The sequence below is a fragment of the Mustela nivalis genome, assembly GCF_964662115.1.
Source record: "Mustela nivalis genome assembly, chromosome: 10".
Taxonomy (NCBI): domain Eukaryota; kingdom Metazoa; phylum Chordata; class Mammalia; order Carnivora; family Mustelidae; genus Mustela; species Mustela nivalis.
In genome coordinates this window covers 76,959,079-76,983,022 of record NC_139029.1, presented here as the reverse complement: position 1 = coordinate 76,983,022, position 23,944 = coordinate 76,959,079, and the positions used below count along the sequence as shown (strand labels likewise).

General features: G+C 36.9%; 1 protein-coding gene and 1 pseudogene across 2 annotated transcripts; one reads left to right on the top strand and one right to left on the bottom strand.

Annotated features, from left to right (window-relative positions):
- Positions 1–2,129: 2,129 nt before the first annotated feature.
- LOC309842492 (eukaryotic translation initiation factor 2-alpha kinase 1 pseudogene) lies at positions 2,130–7,262 on the top strand (annotated as a pseudogene). Its single transcript has 2 exons — positions 2,130–2,358; positions 3,895–7,262. The product of its transcript is annotated as a eukaryotic translation initiation factor 2-alpha kinase 1 pseudogene (transcript).
- On the bottom strand, positions 6,058–23,485 carry DR1 (down-regulator of transcription 1). Its single transcript, XM_082688729.1, has 3 exons — positions 23,257–23,485; positions 14,363–14,526; positions 6,058–8,444 (listed from the first exon to the last, which is right to left on the bottom strand). The coding sequence occupies exons 1-3, from the start codon at positions 23,474–23,476 to the stop codon at positions 8,301–8,303; spliced, it is 528 nt and encodes a 175-aa protein (XP_082544855.1). The 5' UTR covers positions 23,477–23,485; the 3' UTR covers positions 6,058–8,300.
- Positions 23,486–23,944: the final 459 nt, after the last annotated feature.

Sequence of the window (23,944 nt, the reverse complement as noted above, 5' to 3'; positions counted from 1 at the left end):
TCTTTCCTCAGTACCCTATCCTAAAAGTAAAACCCTAGATGTTGTAAGGCGGTGGTTCTCAACAAGGGGTGATTTTGCACCACCTCTCAAGACATCTAGGAGTGTCTGGAGGCATTTTTGGGTTGTCACAAGCGGTGCTACTAGACCCTAGTACACAGAAGCCAGGGATACTACTAAACTCCTCACAACACACAGGAAAGCCTCTCACAACAAAGAATAACTGACCTCAAATGCCAATAACATGGGGTTGAGAAATCCTAAGGAGTTCTAAGAAATTCTAAGGTTTTACTAAGTTGCTTGATTTCTGGTAGAAATTGATTATAAGTTAAAAGTTGCTTTCTTTGCTTCCCTACTTTCTCTTTTCACTTATATCTTGTATAGGGAAAAACCAAATTTAAGTATATATGTAAGAGTACATCTTTTATTTTGAGGAAATAGAAGGATCAGTAGTAATGCTGGGGTGGGGGAGTAGGAGAAGGGATGCTATTTATGCAGCCATTCTCTTCATCCTGGCCAGTCCTACCCATGATATTCTATGCCATGGGGTAAAGCAAAAAGTAGAAGGGGCCAAGGTGTTGGGAACAGAGGAGAAGAAAAGAAACAAATACAACCCAAGTGAAGCCAGTGGAAGGCAGTGTCTATGCTATCTGGATTAGATAATTCTTGGTGGCCATTTGTGTATGGGGAGATATCTGTATTTCCAAAAAAGATTCTAATAAAAACATTTTAATTCAACTAAAAATGTAAGTCATACATTTCCATAACTAAACATTCAATTTATAAACTCCACATACTATTTATGATTACCTAAAATTTGCATTTCTTCTGAGGAGCAATAATCTGAGTACACAATACTACTGTGTCTGTAATAAGAACAAATGATTTTGCTTTTATTTTCATCTTGTGTGATATTAAATAACAACAGACCTGCTGTACCAAACATAACTCATTTGGTAACATTTAGGTATTTTGAGAAATTCACTAACAATGTCAGGCCTCTAGACTTTTAGAGTAATTCATTAAAATGTTACATATTAAAATAGTGCCCTTTTATAAGCCTTTGGAAAATTGACATACATATTAAAACCAAATATATGTATAACCCATGACCTAGCAATTCCATTCCCAGCTATATATTCAACAGAAGTGCATATATACAGTCACCAAAAGACATGTAAAAGAATGTTCTCTACAGCATTATTCATGATAGCCAGGAACTAGAAATTCATCATATATCAAATTCATCAATGGTAGAATGGAAAACATTTGGATATAATAAAAAATGGTTGAATTAATGAAATACTATTCAGTAATGAGAATAAATGACTACAAACAGATACACTCTGAGTAATTCTCACTCTAGCAAATTGAATAATGGCCTCCAAAGATATCTAGGATCTAACTAAGGGAACCTGTGAATGTTACCTTATACGGCAAAAGAGGCTTTGCTGGTGTGATTAAATTAAGGGTCTTGAAACGAGATTATCCTGGATCATCCAGGTGGGCCCTAAAGAGAGAGGCAGAGGAGGATTAGACTACAGAAGAAGAGAAGGTGACAAGCAGAGGATTGAACACCAAGTAAGGGCCACAAAAACTACAGGCCACCACTGGAAGCTGAACAAAGGCAAGGAAACAGATGTTCCCCTCACAACCTTCAGATTCAGATTCAGGAACAAACTGCTGATAGCTTGACTTTGGTCTAATAAAAAGAGTTTGGGACTTCTGCTCTCCGAGACTATAAGAGAATGAATTTGTGTTAAGTCACTAAGTTTGTGGTAATCTGTTACAGTGGCATCAGAAAACCAGTACACTCACAAATATAACAATGATCAAATAGAAGCGTACACTGCGGGAGGCGGGGGGGTGCTTGGGTGGCTCAATCAGTTAAGCGTCTGCCTTGGGCTCAGGTCATGATCCCAGGGTCCGGTGCTTGGGTGGCTCAATCAGTTAAGCGTCTGCCTTGGGCTCAGGTCATGATCCCAGGGTCCTGGGATCGAGCCCCACATCGGACTCCCTGCTCAGCGGGGTGCCTAGTTCTCCCTCTCCCACTCCCCCTGCTTTTGTTCTCTAATAAATAAAATCTTAAAAAAAAAAAAAAAAAAGGACACTGGGGTGCTGAGTGAGGTGGCATGGATTGGCGTGCAGGCAGGGCTGCAGTCTGTGATGCTGGGCGGGCAGTTCCAGGGCCCAGGAGCGTGAGGCAGAGGGTGAAAGAGCAGGGTCTGCCTGTGGCACCCATCATGGACTTCCTGGCCCAGGGCTGGGACTTCATGTATGACAGAGAGGCACCCAGAATGCTGGCAGCCCTTTCCTTTCCCCCATCTACCTTAATTCCTGAGGAGACTGGGCAGCAGCAAGGTTCATCCTCTGAGTGAATTGGGCTGGATCTGGGTTCAGTGCTGAGATGGGAAAGGGGCAGCAGGAGGGCTGTCTGGAATCTGATGTTCCAGCAGAACTCCAGGTGTTAAAATGACCCTATGACAGGGACGCCTGGGTGGCTCAGTTGGTTAAGCAGCTGCCTTCGGCTCAGGTCATGATCCCAGTGTCCTGGGATCGAGTCCCACATCGGGCTCCTTGCTCCGCAGGGAGCCTGCTTCTCCCTCTGACTCTGCCTTCCACTCTGCCTATGCTCTTCCACTCTGCCTATGCTCGCTCTCGCTCGCTCACTCTCTGACAAATAAATAAATAAAATCTTAAAAAAAAAATGACCCTATTACAGTTGACTTTGCCTTTTGCAGTTGCAAACCAATTACTGCTTGTCGCTTTACTGAAACACTTGAGCCATGTGTGCATGAATCTACTTTGTTCAAGATAGGTGTTTAAATTGCTTTTTCAGACCTTTATCAAAATGGAGCTGCTGGCAATATCCACAATAGCCAAACTACGGAAAGAACCTAGATGTCCAACAACATCCATGAACAGATAAAGAAGATGTGGTATATATACAATGGAATACTGTGCAGCCATCAGAAGAAATGAAATCTTGCCATTTGTGACATGGATGGAACTAGAGGATATTATGCTGAGCAAAGTAAGTCAATCAAAGAAAGAAAATTATCATATGATCTTCCTGATATGAAGAATTTGGGAGGCAACATGGGGGATTTGAGGGGTAGGGAAGGAAAAAATGAAACAAGATGGGATCGGGAGGGAGACAAACCATAAGAACTCTTAATCTAACAAAACAAACTGAGGGTTGCTGGGGGTAGGGGTTGGGGAGAGGGTTGGTTGGGTTATGGACATTGGGGAGGGTATGTGCTGTGGTGAGTGCTGTGAAGTGCATAAACCTGGTGATTCACAGACCTGTACCGCTGGGGCTAATAATACATTATATGTTAATAAAAAATAAAATTTTTTTAAAAAAATGGAGCTGCTGGGGTGCCTGGGTAGCTCAGTCCATTAAGTGGCTGTCTTCGGCTCAGGTCACGATCCCACGGTTCTGGGATTGAGTCCTGCACTGGGCTCCCTGCTGGGTGGAGACCCTAGTTTTCCCTCTCCCTCTGTCTGCCTCTCTACTTGTGCTATTTCTCTGTCAAATAAATAAAATCTAAAAATAAATAAATAAATAAAAATCAAGCTGCTGTTTTCTTTCACTTGTAGTGATGAGTTTAGCTCACAAAAGAACTATTCTTTTTTTTTAAGATTTTAGTTTTTGAGCACCTGCATAGCTCAGTTGAGTATCACTCTTGATTTCCCCACAGGTAGTGTTCTCTGCTCAACAGATGGCGCCCCATGGTGTTGAGGTCTATGCTCAGCAGGGACTCTGCTTCTCTCCCCCTACTCCCACTTGTGTGCTCTCTCTCGTTTTCTAAAATAAATAAATAAATCTTAAAAAAAAAAATATTCCAAAGTAATCTCTACACCCAACATGAGGCCTAAACTCACAACTCTAAGATCAAGAGTCACATGCTCTACTGACTCAGCCAGCCAGGTGCCCCAAGCTATTGCTCACTTGTGAGGATCCTTGTGAGAATAATTCGCACATCTAGAACATCAGATCAAGGGAAGTAGCTTTGAAGAACAAACTTCACGATACTTAAATGAATCACAACAGCTTGCCACCTTAGAAAAGGGAGGCTATAAAAGAGTATACAAGATCAGGAATAAATTAGATGGTATTTTGAAATTTTAAAAATCCTGATTAAGGGTGCAACTAAACAGATTGCATGAAGGTACTACAGTGAGTGAAGGTGTTGGCAGGTCTTTGATATCCTAATATCGTAGGGCTATCATAATGTTTGAATAGAACATGCACGTGTGGCGTGAATGCAAGAATTTCTGTTCAGCTGCCATCTCTGGAATTGAGCTCCAACCAGGATGACAAAAATCAATATACTGTTAAAAATGATTAAAGTAACAGCTCATCCATTATCCTCACCAAATTTACCTTAGAAAAAGAAAAATCCTTAGGAAAACCTGGCATCGAAAATCAGACTGACAGATTGATGAACTATATCAACAATTTAGTCACAAAGATGTCAGTGAATTTGAACCATTCATTTTATTCCAAGAAAATGGCTTGGGTGATTTGTCTTCCAGATTGTTGAACATCGGCTGCCACTTAGGCATGACTGCGACTTAGAAGAGAATTTCACATCCATCGAGGAATCTTCTCAAGAAAACTTAAAACTTAGTTGGGGCAGACATCACCTGATGGTGTGTTGCCTGATGTTGCACATCCAGATCCAGTTGTGGGACACTCTGTGGGACTGGATAGCTGAGAAAAACTAGCAGGGCCAGTTACGTTATGACCAGTGTTGCAATAAAAATCTTTCAAGAATTGGAGGAAGGTATATTTTATATTCATAACATGAGAATAGTACGCAGTTATCCAAAGCCCAGAAATATTTTTCTCATGGCCCTGATCAGCAAATAAAAATAGGAGACTGATTTGGCCTGCAGAGACATCACTCAGAACACCAGACTGGATCAACAGACATGGCAAGAGAACACCCATGCATACTTCCAGAGCAGGTACTAGTCTGTACCCCTTAACCTGAAGTTAGAAGGAACGGAGTGTGACACCATGTTAGATATGTATAGCTTTGGTGTGATCCTATTAGAGCTATTTAAGCCGCTTGGAACAAAAACAGACCAAGTACAAGTTTTAACAGGTTTAAGAACTGGTCAGATACTTGAATCCCTCAGTAAAACAAAAGTCAAGTGTATCCAGCACTTAACCAGAAAGAATGCAACTCAGACTGCTCTGTTCAGCTGATGTAAATTCCAGAATTTACAAAATTCTGGAAATGTTCATCTCACCCTACAAAGATACTAGAACAAGAAAAAGAAATTGAAGAACTGAAGAAACAGCTAAGACTCCTTTCTCAGGACAAAAGGGTTAAAGATGACATGGAAGATGGGAATGAGCCTGTCTAGCCTTAATTAGGCTCTATAAATGTGAAAGTGGTCTTAAACTCTTTAAGCTAGTCAACTGGAATGTAAATTTTCAATTTTTATTACGGTATACAGAGTATAACACTTTTTTAAAAAAGATTTTATTTATTTATGACAGAGAGAGATAGCAAGAGAGGGAACACAAGCATGGGGAGCTGAAGAGGGAGAAGCAGCTCCCTGCTGAGCAAAGAGCTATGGGGCTTGATCTTAGGATGCCAGGATCATGACCTGAGCCAAAGGCAAAGGCTTAACGACTGAGCCACCCAGGCACCTCAACACTTTTCTTTAGTTAGCCCGTACAAGACTTAAAGTGAAGATGTAAAAGTTTTTTTAAAAAAGTATATTATTTATGATTGCATTTACACAAAATAAAAGACAAAACCAATCAATGGTTTTAGAAAACAGAACAGGAGTTACTTCTGGGGAGAAAGAAGGCAGTGTTAAAACAGGAGCAAGAGGGCCTTCTGGGGTGTTCATACCCCAGATCTGATCTGAGGGCCAGTGATAGGATTATGTTTAATTTGTCAAAACACTCACTTATATACTCTTCTGTATGTATGGTATATGCAGTTTTAAGAAAAATTGGTAACTTTTCAACATTTATCAGTCTGACAGTCTACTGAAAAAGACAGATATGTATTCAAGGAAATGGGGAAAATATTTACTAAACAATAACTTTATTTCTCAAGAACCCTAAAGATTTTTCTCTCCACAAGATTTTAAAAATCTCAACGGACAGTATAATGACTTTTAAAATGTTAAAAAATAAGCTAAAAATAAAACGCTACTTAATTAGCTTTGTTATGCCTAGATCCTAGAACTGTAAATTACAGAAGTACAAGTAAAACCACATTTTCTGAAATAACAATAAACAAAGGAGAAAGTCAGGTACTATATATCAAATGATCAAAATATTTTCTGGGCCTAAGATTCTTGAAACTAGTAAAAATGTTAATAATAGACATCTGCTGCTAATCTGTGTAGACTATTAAATGTAAAAACAATTTATAAAACACATCAGAATTTTATTGCTTGAAGAATACAGCATATGAAATCACAAGAATGTCAAAATGAAAAGTCACTAGGCTTCAAACATATAATACATTATCAGATGCAGTAAAATATTAATTAACCTGAACTCTGCATCAGGGAAAAAAAAGTGTGGAAAAATATCTAAGTTGTTTACTTAAGAAAAGGATAATCTTAAAATACAAAGTATAAGGATGTTACAGTACAAATTAGAAAAGCCAACACTTATTAACTTATTATTTCTTAGACTAGACTACCTTTGGTACTTAAACTTTTAAAAAAACAACCCCTTCTATCTTGTCCAAAGCACTTCATGAATACAGTAGCAACTTCAACTTAAAACATCCAGCAAAATCAACCTTTTCATGGCATGGAGGAAGTGTGTTTAATAAATGTATGCTAATATTTCATTTTTTCCAAAACTGCAAAATAAGGTCATTAAGAAATCTAATACTTATAAACTTTACTTATTTAGCTCTTCAATTAAAATTGGAATCCCAGCAGCCACAATTTATCCTTGGGCCTGTTGAATATATAAAATTTAAATGATTTGGTAAATGACATAGGAATTTAGATTACTTTATACTATCTTAAGTGGCTTTTCCATTCTGTTTCCAAAATACAAATAATATGCCATTTCTTCAACTCACTGGATTCCTATAAAAATCACTACCATACTTTATTTATTGGAACCAAAGTAAAGCTTCTCCCTTTTAATGAGTAGGTTGAAATTACTTGTGTTTCATATAGGGCTGATCAATTATGACATGCTTTCTTAAACAAAATAAAGCCAATCATTTTTAAAGCTATCACTCAATTATGATGGAGACAATGATGCCATTTCAAAAGGAAGCACTGGACACTCTAGGCCATCTAGTCAAGAAAATGTAAAAGTAACGCTACAAACAATAAGTAAACTATAACTACAAGTTAAATTACAAAAAAAAATCCCTCTTTTACAGTAAGCATGCTTATTAACTTTCATTTCTTCCCGCAGCAAAGGTTGGAATATTCATGAATCTCCATTAAGCAATTGTTTTACAAGGTCCAATAAACATGGATGGACTAAGCAAGTAATACTATTAACAATTATTGGAGTGAAATAGTAAGAATCATGAGAATCCTCAAAATTGGGCAGTCTCTGAAATGTAAATAGCATAGCTCAAGATGAATTATGCCATAATAAAACTGTAGTTTTTACCTCTACATAAAACAAAAACAAAATCAAAAACATAACCCACTGAATTTATACAACTATTGAACATACTCCTTCCTAGTTTTTGAATGTTTTGAGATTTTTTTAAACAAGTATATTTATCTGAGCATATATATTTACTGCCTATATATATATATATATATATATATATATACTCATTTTAAAAGACAAAAAATTCAGATACTACAAAACTGAACTCTTTGTTTTTTCACCAACCTGATCTAACATCTACTGCATCACACAACTCCCTCCCCCCAATAATTTAAAATTCCCAATTTTTAGTTTAGTTAAAAGGGCAGAGGAAATGCAAATGCAGAGTTAGAGTTTCTGTATGTATAAATTTCACTGCATTTTATAAACCTGACGTTTTCTGTAACACTGTTTATTGATCAAATAAAGGACTCACTGCTATCTAAAATTTCATAAACACCATTAAAAATTCAAAATTGATATTATACTGAACCTTAAATTTTCAATAGTTCAAAGAGACAGTTTTTACATGAATAGCACACAATAGATGAAACTTAACAGACATCCCTAGAATACCAATGGCAAGTCCACCAAAATGCATACAAAATTACAGAGAAGCATTTCTTTCACTGTTTTCTTGTGCAGGGAGAAACATTTATAGAGGAAATAGAAACTCAGCTGGTAAATTTCAGATATCATCATCATCTTCTTCATCCTGAGAAGATCCTGCCTGGTTAGACGCACTGGCTGTGGCAGCAAGCTGCGCTTGTTGAGCAGCTTGCTGCATCTGAAGCCATTCCTGCTGGGCCAATTCTGCTTGCTGCTGTCTAGCCTAAACACCAAAAACATAAAAACAAGTAATATATATTTTTTAAAACTCACAACATACACACTGTGGTTAAATATAAAGTAAGCCAATTACAAACATAATCATCAAATTTGGATTATTTTCCAAACACTCTGTAATTGTTATACATCTGGAAAACATGAACTACATAAGAAAATATAGATGACTGCCTCTCTGTCAAACAAGGACATTTTGCAATACTTGGTTCTTTCATAGACAGTCCCCTTTATGCCACATAATTTTATGACCTTTGGCTCAACTGAAGTGGAAAATGCTGGTAGAAAAATCACAATGTCCTCTCTTTGGTTCCTTTCTCTGCTTCTCATTCATTTTGTTTCACTTGATTCTTCTATCCTCTCAACTTACAAATAACATGTAAACAACTTTTCAATATAAAATTATTTCTGTGGCTTAAAAGTGTCTAGTATAGTATCTCTAACTCTTAAGGAGTACTATACATGAATGCAATAGCTAACTTGATGTTTAAGGGGTTTGTTTTGTTTTGTTTTTTTAAGTATTTATTTATTTGAGGCACTCAAGCTGGGGGAAGAGCAGAGGGAGAGGGATAAGTAGACTCTGTCCAGAGCACAGAGCTGACCAGGGTCTCTAACAACCCTGAGATCATGACCTGAGCCAAAATCAAGAGCTGGATACTTAACCGACTGAGCCACTCAGGCAAGCCGATGTTTGAGTTTCTCTCACAGTTCCCTACTCAATACATACATTTATCTTCTGTCCCCATCTCCATAAATATACACACATGTACACCCTTCTCACACACACTAGAGAAAAGGCACTTATCCAGGACTGAATTTACGTGAGAAAGTTAAAATCCATTCATCTGATATATATCCCCCCAACAACCATCACAGAATTTTTAGAAACCAGGGCACCTGGCTGGCTCAATCAGTACAGCATGCAACTCTTTATCTTGGGATCGGGAGTTCAAGCCCCACACTGGGCATGGAGACTACTTTGAATAAATAAATAGATAGATAGATAGAGAGATAAAAAATAAATAAATAAAGCTTTATATTCTAAAGCTTTATTCTTAGTAATTTTATTTTATTTTTTAAGATTTTATTTATTTATTTGAGAGAGAGACACACAGTGAGAGAGGGAACACAAGCAGGGGGAGTGGGAGAGGGAGCAGCAGGCTTCCTGCTGAGCAGGGAACCCGATGTGGGGCTCAATCCTAGAACCCTGGGATCATGACCTGAGCCGAAGGCAGACACTTAACTGACTGAGCCACGCAGGTGCCCCTATTCTTAATAATCTTAGAAACTAAGATACAAACATACGCATTACACACACTGTTGGCAACAGCTAAAGCTCTTTCCCAATTTAATTTCATCCACTCACAGAAAAATCCCACAAGAGGAAAAAAATGAATGTGTTCTTGAAAGGATCATATAATTTCCCATTGGTTTCTACCAAAACAATGCTGTTTCTCCTTCTCTGCCTTTTCTCAAAATTGTTCCTTACGCCTGGCTCATATCTTCCACCTTCCTTTATGCATGGCCAATTCCTAGTTATCATTTCAAATAGAAATTGGTCTTTCTTGATCCATCTAGGTAATATTATATATTCTATTTCATATGCTATAATTCTCTATGCATTCCTATACCTATCTACTCTATTCTTTAATTATCTGAGCACATTATCCTTTTTCTACACTAGACTTGAGAGTAGACACTATTTTCATACTCTTTGTTGCATTACCAACATATAGGTCTCCACTATTTTTTGAATGAATATTTGGTGGGGAAATGCTAATACTCAGGATAACTCTAACATTAAGATTTTACCGTGTACATTCCTAACTTTTCTTAATAATCTGTCATGAATTTATAATCTAAACATTTCTAAAGGAGAATTCTAATCAGGCCATTATTATACTTTAAAAAAAATCATGTTATACCAATTAAGTCCAATTTCTCAACCTAGAGTTCAAGGTCCTCAAAATTACTGCCTGCCCCAACCTATCTTCAAAATCAACTTTTGTAATATATACTTGGTACTCCAAGAAAACTTAGAACATAAAATATTTCCCAGATATACCATACCCTCCCATTTTCACTATCTTAACTCATGCTGATATTCATTCTATTTGAAATTTCATAATTTTCACCTACCAAAATTTCACTCTTCCTTCAACTCAAACTGAAATACTATTTTATCCATTCAGTATTTTCCTGATTCCTAACTGTATCATTCAGAATCTAATCAAGATAGAAGTCACACTAGTTAGGGGAATAGAGAGAAGGAAATATAAAGGACTGTTAACTAAGTATAAAGCTGGTAACTACATCATTGAAAAGGCAAGAAAGGAACACTAAGACATCATGCGACTGGTAACTACCAAAACCAGCCACCATCCCTAACACTGGGGCAACAAAGGAAGAGGCTGGAATTTTTAAAACTCAGAAGCTTAAAGGAACAATCCATGGAACTGAAACTTAGACCTTTGACGAAGGGGAATAGATTGACTGCTAAAAGCATCTCTGAGCTTTGCAGAGTGCCTCAAGGTTTGAGACCCACATCCCTGAAGAAGAGAATGAATGTTTAGGCTGGCTCTGTAACAATTAAAGAACTGGATCCAGTTCCTGCTACAGGGGAAAAAAAAACCCCAAAAAATGATGCAGCCAGAATGAAGAAGCACTAGTAAGTTATTCAGTTTGAAGCCAACAGGAAGTAAAAGAAAGGAGTTTAAGTGCTGCCTTCTCCTTCAGCCTGGCAATCTCCCTCCAGAACACCCTACTGGCAGCAGAGTACGTAATGAAGTCTGCAAGAAAAGCAAAAATTCGGTTTGCAAAGTACTAGGCCTGGTCACAAATCAAATCATAGAAAGGTGGGTTTCAGCCCAAGAAAACTGTTTAGCAACTGGCACATGATGTTTTTTCTTTTTAAAACTTTAAACATAATTATGTTTATAAAAATACACTCATATTGGGTAACAGAATGCAATAAATATAACTTACTCTAATTAATTTGGACCAAAACCTTAGGGTTTTTTTTTTTAAGATTTTATTTGAAATCTTAAAAATCTTATTTATTAAATCTTATTTATTTGAGAGAGAGAGAGCACGAGAGAGCATGGGCAGGGGAGAGGGGCAGAGGGGAAGCTGACTCTCCACTAGGCAGGGAGCCTGATGCAAGACTCAATCCCAGGAACCCTGGGATCATGACCAGAGCTGAAGACAAATGCTTATTTGACTGAGGCACCCAGGCACCCCAAAACCTTAGTATTATAGTTTGGGATTCAAGGACTAATAAAAGGATTTGCAATTTGGTTTATTTCTCACCTACCACAAGTATATATAAAAGATTCTACATCAAATGCTACAACAAAACACTGTAATGTTTCAATGCCAGTTTACGAAGTTCAATCACTAATGGATACTAAAAAGGGTGGGGAGAGCCTATGTACACATGTGAAGATGTAAAAGCTATCCAAATTTTTTAAGATTTTATTTACTTATTTTTCAGAGAGAGAGACTATAAGCAGAGGGAGTGACAGGCAGTGGGAGAAGCAGGCTTTCTGCTGAGCAGGGAGCCCGATGTGGGTTGATCCCAGGACAACCTAAGACAAAGGCAGACACTTAACCGACTGAGCCACCCTGGAGTCCCAAAAGCTATCTAATTTAGTTAATATTGCATGTGGATCACGAATCTACATAAATCAAGATTCAGATAATTTCTTGAATGTGAATTAACACTATTAGCTCAGTTCATCTGCTGAGGTCAACAAGAAAACCACACTAGCTGTTTTTCCGAGTTATGCAAAAAAGAAAATTTTCTTCCCCAGCTTTTCAGTCCAGAACTGTTATTATACTACAGGCAAGGTATTCCTTCCATTGTCAACATTCATAAGGAGACTTGTGATGAAGTCGGCTTGGGTTTAAATTTGTATTAGCATTCACATACAAAATAACTGGCACACTCTTACACCGCCAAAATCTAATGTGAGGTCTCTGTACTTGGGATCTTTTTATACCTTCTTCATGAAACAGTCAGCCTCATATTATAGTTGTTAGTGTACCTATATATTTGTCCTACAAGACAAAAACTTTCTTTGTTTAGAAAATCAGATATTCTCATTACCACTTTCATCCATTTTTATTTAATAAGTATGGAAAATAGTTATTCTAACACCCAGGCATATTTATTTTTACAGCAGGAGTACCTGGAGGGTAAAACAGACTAAGAGTGCTTCATGAAAAACATTTTAAGAGTTCATAATGGGGCACCTTGATGGCTTGGCCAGCCAGTTAAGCATTTGCCTTTTTGGCTCAGGTCATGATCCCAGGGTCCTGGGATGGAGTTCCACATTAGGCTCCGTGCTCAGCAGGAAGTCTGCTTCTCCCTCTCCCTCTGCCCCTTCCCCCACTTGCATTCTTTCTTTCTCATGCACACTCTCTCTCAAATAAATCAACAAATAAATAAAACCTTAAAAAAAAGAGTTCATAAGAAAATTATAGGGTAAACCAAATATTTGAATTTAATAAACTTAGGAATACCTACTCTGTGCCTCAATCAACTATAAATAGGTATAATTTCATAGCACAGGAAAAAAAAACCACAAATAATCTCAGGTCTCTACACAGGTTTAATTGCAAAAGGCGCTGATCTCATAGTTTATTCAGTGATCTGCAAAGACATGTACTGGTTACAATTAAAATTTAACTGACTTTTAAGTACCAAGGCCCCATATTAGCAACCGTACTTTGCTGTCTCTAAATTAAAACATTTCCATGCCTTTAAAATCTTTGTTGACTGATAAATTTTATTTATATTCATTTTCACAAATTAAAATTTTCAGTGGTACTTTTTCTAATTTTTTTTCCCTCTTGCCTCTTATTCAATGTACCCCAAGTATTTTTTTTTTCTAAAACAGGAGTGTGAAAGAGAGTAGGTGTCTACTTCCTAATTCACTTCTTCCTTTGGAGAGTTTCACTATGTTTAAAGAATCTCACTCCCAAATACTAAAATGATTCATTTATAATTTACAGTTAACTTTAATTTCAGTATACTAATGGTTCCCCCTTTCCAAATACTTGTTGCCAGCAGGTGGAAGACAGCTTCAAATGAGGTTGCTATTGTTTTAGTATTTAAAATAAAGTCTAAAAAATGAAATGAAATGAAACTGATGAAAAAGGTACTATATTTACTTAACAGTTCCTTCCATATTTTGGACTGAATTGTTTTGTGCTTTGGGGAAGAAGTACTAGACAGGTGCTATAATTTTCTCTCTCTGATGATCTTCTCACAAGAGCAAAGAAATACTAAGGGATCATGACTCCATAGATGAGGGCAAGAAAGAAGGGAAATAAGGAAGAGGAAAAAACAGAAGTCAAGGATAGAAAAGTAAAGACAGATTTGGCAGATTTCTTTTATTCTTCTTTTTGACCTGGAAAGGATAAAGCATATTTCACTGAAAAGTTCCAAAATAAAGTTAAGCAGACAAAATGGTGGCTACAACATTAGCATGTTAATGAAGAAAGAGCAAGTTTTGGAGTCAGAAGACATGAGTTTTGAACTTAGACTCCAACACTTCCTAACTATATGAACTTACTTGTTTTATTTATTTAACTCAATCCTTTCCAGTAAACTACGTTTCAGAATAGCAAGAACCATGTCCCTTTTGTATACTATTATAAGCCTAGCATTTAGCATGAGGTTTGGTAAGTAGTGAGGACTTCAGTAATTATATGTAGAACAAATGAATGTACAACTTCATGCAAGTTTCTCCATCTCTGAATCTGTTTCTTAATGTGTAAATGTGTAAATTTAAGCCTCTGGTATGTATGTTGATTTTAGGAAATGATTTCAGAAACCAGTAAGATTTCTGTTAGCAAATAGGGTAGGACTCAGGAGAAAATAATTTAAAATGCATTACTTACTTTTGCAAATAACTCTTGTTGCTGTCTTAATAATTCTTCTTCAGGAATGCCAAGGTTTTCCAAACGAGAACTGGCCTTTCTTCTTTTCAATGCTACAGTCTTGCATTCTTGTAAGACTTCCTTTACTTCACTGATATAAGAGCCAAAGCCCAAACTTTCTAGTGCTAGGGAAATGAAAATAGGAAAACATGAAAGAGTGATGAAATTTAGTCTTTTTCCCATCTACAGAACATTAATTTTTGTTAATGTTAATGTAACATTAACTTTTTGTGGGTTTTTTTTGGTGGGGGGGAGCGGGTAGCTTTCTCTTAATAATTTTACCTATTTTATAGTTGCACAGCAACTAGCTAAATGGCTAAATCTATTTTATCAACTTTAATATTAAACTGCAAATTAGACAAAATTTGAGGAACATTTATCAGCATAGGCCATTTACTTTTTCTTTTCTTTCTAATTTATTTATTTATTAAAAGATTTTTATTTATTTGACAGACCACAAGTAGGCAGAGAGGCAGGCAGAAAGAGAGAGGAGGAAGCAGGTTCCCCACTGAGCAGAGAGCCCAATGCGGGGCTCGATCCCAGGACCCTGGGATCATGACCTGAGCCAAAGGCAGAGGCTTTAACCCACTGAGCCACCCAGGTGCCCCTCTTTCTAATTTTTTAAAAACCAAAACACTTTCTATGAAAAAAAAGTCCAACGTAAGAACATGTGCTTTTAGTAAGAAAACCTTTTTCCTATACCACTCACAGTAAATCAAACATTATTAACTCAGTCACTTTGTCAAAGAATACAAAAAAGGGAAATAATTGGAATCTATTTGTTAATAACATATTTTGTGCCATTTGGCTTAGAAAAAGTAGGCTGGTAACACATGTACTAAGTTTTAGTAGGATAGGATGAAAGAATAGATAAGTTCTTTTGTACAATATATCAACAGAAAACTATTTTTAGCAAAAACACTCAAACTGCCAAGTTTAAGAAATCCTGGTGGAAATAACTTATGAAATTCAGTATTTATATTCAGCCAACAAGTTTCCCTTGAAAATAAAACTTAACAGGAAGCACTATAAAAACATTTCAAGTGATGTGGTAGAAAATCAGGATAAAGGAAAACTATAAAGATAGAAGCATTAACAAAAAATTCTCATTTTTTCACATTTAGAAAGAAAATTTTACAATAATGCACTTTCTAAATGCCTTCTGTAATCACAACAAAGCATTAAGTTTCCTTTTGGTTTAGAGTAATTAAAGTTATATTTTATAGTTTTCTATCTGTTGATAAGTGGCCCAAAGGCACTTCCGTTCTCTGACCCAATGATGAAATATAGGTAGTGAAAAACATAGCACATGAACTTAAATTAGTTCATCAGTTCTTGTAGTTTTTCAACAATTATGATGTTGTAAACCAGAGTGACCTCAGTAAAGATACCCTGAATTCTAACATCAGGGATTTGCTTTTCAGGGAGGATACCGAATACAACTTTATGAACACACATTCCCTCCTGTGTAAGCTGTGGTTTTTAAGACATTTTGAAATGATAACTTTAATTACTTCAGATATTAAGCTGTTTGTATCAATCTTCTTTAGAAATAATCTGATGCCAAATAGCATAGTACTATTATTTGAATTTTAATTATATTAACTTATTGAACCTCTTTGCCCGCCCCCCCCCAAAAAACTTCAGTAATGCATTACTCTGAGTTCTGTATATCAAAGTCACCACCACATAATTCTTGACCTCAAAGAGCTTGGGGTATAGCAAAAAATTAAGTGAGGGATTAGGCAACTTGCATTTTTCACCTGAATTGACAGACGGATTATTGTCAGTGATAGAAGCCAAAGTTTTTTCTTTATTCTCTTTTTAAAAATTAATTTATTTATTTGACAGAGAGAGATCACAAGTAGGCAGAGAGGCAGGCAGAGAGATTGAGAGGAAAGGAAGCAGGCTCCCTACTGAGCAGAGAGCCAGATGCGGGGCTTGTACCCAGGACCCTGGGAACATGACCTGAGTGGAAGGCAGAGGCCTTAACCCACTGAGCCACCCAGGCACCCTATTTTCTTTTTTAAAGGCATGAACGTAATAGTATATTTTCAGTAATACTGGCTGGAGACAATACCTAAAGAAACCAAAAATGGCTTATGATTTCCTCTCATATTCTGAAGAAAGGCTTATATCCTAAGTAGCCCCATCTTTATTTCTACCATTAAGTCCCTACATACTTATGCTAAATCTGACAGCTCAGTGTTTCCCAGCAGACCTCAGTTTCCCACTTTCATACTGATGGTAATGCATTCATGGCTCAAATCAAGTTTGCCTGATCCTCCTAAACAGAATTAATCTCGCTGTAAAATCAGACAGATATCTTAGAATTAGAAATTTGGTTGTCAATATATTCATATAACCTTGGATATGTATCTCTAAGTTTCAGTTTTCCTTCTTTGAGAGTAGCATCTATTTAATACCTTCCTAAAACATATGCATTACAGTGGTTATACATGCAGGCTCTAGGCCCTAAGGCTACCAGAGACTGATCCCAGCTCTGCCTCTTACCAGCTGTGTGACCCTAGATAAGTTCCTTCACCTGTGCCTCTAAAACAAGAACAGTACCCATATCTCATCAGATCAGGTTACTGTGAAGAATAAATGAATTAATATAAAAAAAAGAGCCTAGAACAAAGGATGGCTCATATTATTATATTTTTATTATTTTTGGATTGTGAGATCAACAAGTAATCTAAGGCATTTAACAGTTTATAGCACATAAGATTCGCTTAACCACTTGGACTATATATTATTCATCTTTTTTTTTTCTTACATTTAAAAGAGTGCTCTACCAAAAAAAAATTAATTAAAAAAATAAGAGTGCCCTGATAAGTGTACAAGACACAATTATATTTAGAGATATGCATTATTACACTAAATTCAAGTTGAATGAATATATTCATAATATAAAATATTAAATTTATAAAATTAATAAATATAATGAAGATAATTCTTCAAAATATCATAAATTACTATACTAGACATCAAAAAAATCCAATCCAAACTATGTTTAACCATGGATGGCTTGAGTTAAAAATTAAAAAGAAAACAAAGAACTCACCTTTAAAAACATCTAAGGTTGAGAGCACTGCCTTCAAAAAATTTTTGAGTGAATCCAAGGTTAATATTAATATTATTCAAAGAGCTTCCATATACAAATCTATACTCTCAACAAAATGGCTCAAAAGGAAGAGCCAGAACTTTAATTTCAAAAACTACATTGACTTTAATCCAAATTTTAAATACATTTTGGCTAACAGATAGCCATAAGTGGTTATAGTATCTTCTAAACAAGGAGATATTTTACATCATTTGTTACCACGTAGTAATAATCATTCCTATTTTAAACAAAAGAGAATCTTAAAGGATAAGGGAAATGACTCATAAGCAGGGCCATTATCTGCAGTGGTGCAGGTTATTCAGTGAACTATAGTACCATATCTAAGGAGGGCCATTCCTACTGTAAACATGGATTTGTATGTTTATCATGGCAGTTTTCTGGCGGATGGTAATAAAGGTTTTTAAGGAAAAAGTGCCTTTTTCTAGTTTGTATAAAGAGACTTAATGGACTGTTATGGCCCTAGCTCTAGGGATATCAGAGTAAAACCCAGAAAAGAAAAATTAAAAAAAAAAAAAAGTGGTTAAAACACATACATCGCTTGCTCCTTAGAGGTCTGTCTGCTATCCTCTGCCATGTATTTTAAAACTACACCCAGAAAAGAGTATGGTATATTAGGGGAAAAAATACTTGGTACATTTCCAATCTGAAAGACAGATGTTAACAAGATAACCACGTTAAAAAAAAAAAAAAAGGTAAAACTTCCACCCAGTAACAGTAATTCTAACAGTCTTTTCTTATTTTATAAAAAAGTGATAAAATCTTATAAAATTTTATTATAAGACTTTGTGTGACTTACTTTGTACTTCACATGTATAATGCAAGTTTTTCATTAAAAAATTAAAATACATAAAATAGCATTCTCAAATTTCTCTATTTTCTTTTGTTTATATGTTAAAGTAAGGGGGGGTGATGTAGTTCATTCAAATATATTAAGAGGATAATATAGGCCAAAGTGACTTCTTGGCTCATTAGCCTGGCAAAGGTTTCTGAAGACCCTTAACTACGTCCTCTATGGATCACTATTCCTTGGAATCTGGGACAATAATGAGACTGATGGCAGAGCAGGAACCAAATATCATCCATCTTTTTTTTTTTTTTAAGATTTTATTTATTTGACAGAGAAAGAGATTACAAGTAGGCAGAGAGGCAGGTGGCGGTGGGGGGGGGCGGGGGGGCGGGGGAAGCAGCCTCCCCGCTAAGCAGGGAACCCGATGCGGGGCTCGATCCCAGGACCCTGAGATCATGACCTGAGCCGAAGACATAGGCTTAACCCACCGAGCTACCCAGGTGCCCCTCGTCTTTCTATCCTTAGCAGTACCTGATACAGTGCCAAGTACTTAGCAGCATTCAGAAGTAATTGTTGGGGGGCACTTGGGTGGCTCAGTGGGTTAAAGCCTCCACTTTCAGCTCAGGTCATGATCCCAGGGTCCTGGGATGGAGCCCCGCATCCGCATCGGGCTCTCCGCTCAGCAGGGAGCCTGTTTCCACCTCTCTATCTGTCTGCCTCCCTGCCTTCTTGTGATCTCTGCGTCAAATAAATAAATAAAACCTTAAAAAAAAAAAAAGTAATTGTTGGGTGGCAGAAGGAAAATAAAAACAAAGATTTATCAGTTTTATGGAAAATAATAAAATCCTAACTTGAAAAGAACTTAATTATGTGATAAATGGTACAATGCCACATACAATGTGTCCCTTTGGAAAAAATATGAGTATGCATGATTATTTAGGTAATACTGTATTATTCTCATTCCCATTATTATTACAACTTCTCTGCAATCACTCAGATTCTCTGATTTAAAAACTACTTCACACCCACTTTCTAAAATAGATTGTGGTTTAGGCTTTAGAGCAAATCCACTCAAACTGTGGTCCACACACTTGTGCTAGAATTGCTTATAATGATCTGCAATGGGTTAAATATGAAAACCAAAGTAAGCATTTTGGAACATTCACAGCAAAACTAACTATGTGGGGTGATGAATGTGTTAGCCAACCTTAGTGTGGCATCATTTCACAATTTATACATATATCAAATCATTATGTTGTGTACCTTAACCTTACACAATATTATGTCAATTATATCTCAATAAAGCTGGGGAAAAAAAAGAACCTTCATACTAAATTGACAGTAATTTTATGTCTATTGAATCTAACAACAAAAATTGAACTTTTACTTATGTCTTTTTTAAATTTTGTTTTCTAGTGATCCATTTTTATTGTGTTTTCGAAAGTACAGTGTGAGAGGGATTGGAATTTTTAAAAATCCTTCAACATAGATAGCTTGGAACAACTCAATTGCTGAAAACGCAGATCTTCAGAGACTTTTTCAAACTTCCACTACTTTCAATTACTATTGTTATAAATGGTGGTGGGGGGGGTAGAATTTAGCAGGAGATTAAAAATGCAAAAAAATAGTATCACTTAAAATATCCTTACTTACCCTTTGGCTTAACAAATGGCATCATGCTGTAAGGTTAAATGTAACAGACTTCCAGCTTTATGTTTCAATCAGTACCACTATACATTTAAAAAATTATTTATTACAGCATATCATGTAAGATTCTCAACCTCAACTGATTCTCAATAACTGCAAGTAATACCTGAAACAATTAGGTATTATTCATAAATAAATGGGGAACCTTTTAACATATTTGCAGAAGCCCAAAGACTTCCCAGTGTAGAACTTGCCATTCTTAACTCTCAATGTCAGTTTTTTCCATAATACAACAAACTATGCTAAAATTCATTTAAAAATATGTTTTCACAGGGGTGCCTGAGTGGCTCAGTTGGTTAAGCATCTGACTCTCCATTTTGGCTCAGGTCATGATATCAAGCCCCACAATGGGGCCTGTCCCCTCCCCTGCACTCTCTCTCTCTAAAATAAATACACTTAAAAAAAAAAAAAAAAGAATACATGTTCACAGAAACCAGCAATGAAATAAAAGGAACACCTTTTGTAGCTTAGAACCCCTCTGTGTATCTGTGATCTTCAATACAGAGTCCACTTTCTTAAAATAAGCTGTTTAACATTCAGAAGTTTTGTTAAAAATTTAAGTATTTCAAAGATTTTCTGGCAATAAAATTATTTCTACTTTAGTAACTTGTATTCTACAGAACTGCCTCAAATGCTTAATTTGCTCTGACAAGGTAAAGTAGCAAGTGAAAAAGTGACATGTCCTGAAGCAAAATCTAGTTCATTAAATTTATTACTACAAAATCTGAACGTCAACATGTGAGATCATACAACTTTAAATATATATTATTATTCCACTTGGATCTACCCTACAAACTAAAATAATCAATGCTTACAGAAAAGCATAAAAATGTCATAGTTACCATGATTTCACAAACTTTCCAGAATTATTCTGTAAAAACACATTCTATTTTTTATTTTTATTTTATTTTATTTATTTATTTGACAGAGAACACAAGTAGGCAGAGAGGCAGGCAGAGAGAGAGAGATGGGGAAGCAGACTCCCTGCTGAGCAGACAACACAATGCAGGGATGCAGGGCTCCATCCCAGGACCCTGGGATCATGACCTGAGCCGAAGACAGAGGCTTTAACCCACTGAGCCACCCATGTACCCCTAAAAACACATTTTAAATACCTAAAAAAATACACTCCTTAAGGATTTTTAAAAAATGTAACCACTCAAGACAAAAATTCTTTAAAATGATTAAGCAATGTGAGATTAATGAAAGATTATAATGTATAAATTTTATTCCCCTAACTGGAGAGAATTGGGGCAACAGCAATGTTACCAAGAAAACTTTAATTTATAACAGTGTAACAGGTCAATGGATGATTTATTTTTCCCCCAATGAATGACTTTTTAAAAATTATTCAATCATCCTCAGTACACAAAGGAAAATGCTTTCACTGGAACTTTCTGACTCACACCTTAAACTGAATTTAGCATATTCCAAAGTTGAGCTATTTAGCATACTACATGCTACAGCTGTTGCATTTTTTATTCCACCATGTCAATCAGAAATCTAAATATACCCCTAGAAAAGAACAAACTCCCCAAGAAGACAGAGTGTAATGTGTTATCAGATTTTTGGAATGATCCCCACTTCTGTGTTGTAAACAAATGTTAGGCAAGTACTTAGGAAATCTTACGGAATTTTGATTAGAAAGGCAGTGTTGATAAAAGATTCTTTTTCTTTTTAATGAGTTGTAAAGGGAAATTGTAGCTATCTGTGTTGGATAATCTTATGAAAGCCTTATGACAATTGTACATACAAGGTAAAAATAGAACACTAGGGAAAAAAATAAAGAACTTGACTTTCATTGTACTTCCCAGAGTATACAGCATACCAAACAGGGAGAAAAAAATACTAGCTTTAAAATCAAATATGGCTTTTCCTAGAGACTTTTTTCCTTCCTCATATACTGAAATGGAAAAAGCAGAGTCTATTTAAGTCTATCTTGCACACATCATTAAGGACCAAAAAATGAATCATTTCATTCTTGTCAATATTGACAGTGAACTACTGGACATGGCAAATACGAGCAGATGTGTTCTCACTTCAGAATAACAGTTAAGTCACCTTTAAAAAGTTAAATTATAAAAAATAAAATAGTAGCCTGCCTACTAAAATAATTAAAATTAATCATGATTTTTTGGCTTCAAAAGCAATCAAGGAATTGTTAGAATTTTATAAAAGGCAAATTATCCCCTCAAATTGAATACAACTTTTTCATAAAGAGTATTTGCAAGTGGTTTCAAAACATTAGGACTAGTAAATATGTCTCCCTGTGCCTGAAACAAACCATAAGAATGTGGTCCCCCAAATCCCTACCAGTGGACTAATTCCTTTCAAGATCAGAAACAGTTGAAACTTTCAGAAATGCTGTTCAATAAAAGCTTAAGCATATACATCTAAATAGCAATGGCAGCAGGAAATGACAGGGAAATGTTCCATGAAAAAAAAAATCTCTTACAACCTTCCAATCCAAGTGTTAAAAATTTATCTCCATAGAGCAAAGCAAAAGAAAAACAAAGGAAGAAAGAGAGGAAAAAAAGAAGGAAAGAAGGAAGAAGAAACCGTAAAGATAATTCTTCCTTTTCTTACAGAATAGAACTGGAGAGTTTTATTAACTTGATGAATGGCAGAACCATTGATCATTTTTAAAGCAGAGAATAAACTATCTCTATTCAACATCACCAAACTTTCCAACGTTGAACACATTCATGTTCCAAATTGTTTTACTCATGTGTGAAAATTTCTCTCTTCCTCTACACTGGTAAAAAGGTCAGGTGGGGAAAGGGTGCTGCCTCCACTCATGCTTGAAGTTCCTGTCTGAATTTTCACTTTCCAAGGGAGAAGTCTGGGTTCCTCTTCCAGATGCCATGATCGAGGTTCCCTGGGCAGACAACTTCTCAGTTGTCATGCCTCGGTTCAACTTTAGGCAGGCAAAATTCTTGTTGCTTCAGCTTACCTGGCCGTAAACTGAGACGGCAGCTAATACTTTATCTTTGGAGGAAGTGAGCGGACCTAAGCGCTTGCCATCCTTACTGGTAGTCGCTGGATGGAAAGCACCACCACGATAATTCGACACAGGAGTTTCTCAAGGGACCGGCTGCTTCCATGCCCGCGTGGCTTTTTCGTCTGCCAGTACTTATCCGGGGAGAGGAATGAAGGCTTTGACATGAACGGGTCACGCGACCAGCAGGCTGTCCCCAGTTCTCATTTAAACAAAACCCCACACCTACCACTTACCTTGTATGACGTGCTCGGGTGAAATGGTCTTCTTTTCTGATTTGTTGCAAATCTCATTGGCTTCAGAAGATATAAGGTGAATGAATTCAGTGCAGCAGTTCACCACCAGCTCCCGGGCATCGTTGGCCACCCGGACGTTGGGCAGAGTCTCTTTGATCATCTTATTGATAGCAGCTCTAGGTATAGTGAGATCATCATCGTTGCCAGAGGAGGAAGCCATCGTATCTCCCTCTCGCGCGCGCCCCGACTTTTAAAAAACTCCCCAGCTCTGGTCCACTGTTCCGCGAAGATTTTTCCAAGGCAGCCCTCAAAAGTGTGATCCCAGGAGCGCGAAAAGAGGGTGCAGAAAATGAAGGGGGTTGGGGGGTGGGGAGGAGCCGGTTCGCGAGGGTGGGAAACACCCGTGTGAGAGATTTAGGCGAAATTGGGAAGGAGGTCGGGGGGCTGGGGATTGCGGGGACAGCACTGCCCAGGTCGGAGAGGAGAAAGCAAAGGTGGTCCGGAAATTTGAGCACTGGGGAACCACCTTCGTGTCTCCTCAGAGGAGCGGGCGCTGTCGCCTAACCGGTCCCCAACCGCGCTGGAGCAGAGGCAAGGTCCAGGGGCACTGGCCTCACCGCGGTACCGGGCGGACACTCAGCGGGCTTGGCTCTAAAGAGCCGGAGCCCTCGCTGCCGCCGCCGCCAGC

Excerpts from the sequence above, each read along its gene's own strand:
- DR1 (XM_082688729.1), bottom strand. The coding sequence starts at position 23,476 with ATGGCTTCCTCCTCTGGCAACGATGATGATCTCACTATACCTAGAGCT. Across the intron at positions 14,527-23,256 it reads ACCCGAGCACGTCATACAAG|CACTAGAAAGTTTGGGCTTT; the intron begins GTAAGTGGTAGG and ends TCATTTCCCTAG. Across the intron at positions 8,445-14,362 it reads AACAAGAGTTATTTGCAAAA|GCTAGACAGCAGCAAGCAGA; the intron begins GTAAGTAATGCA and ends TTTGGTGTTTAG.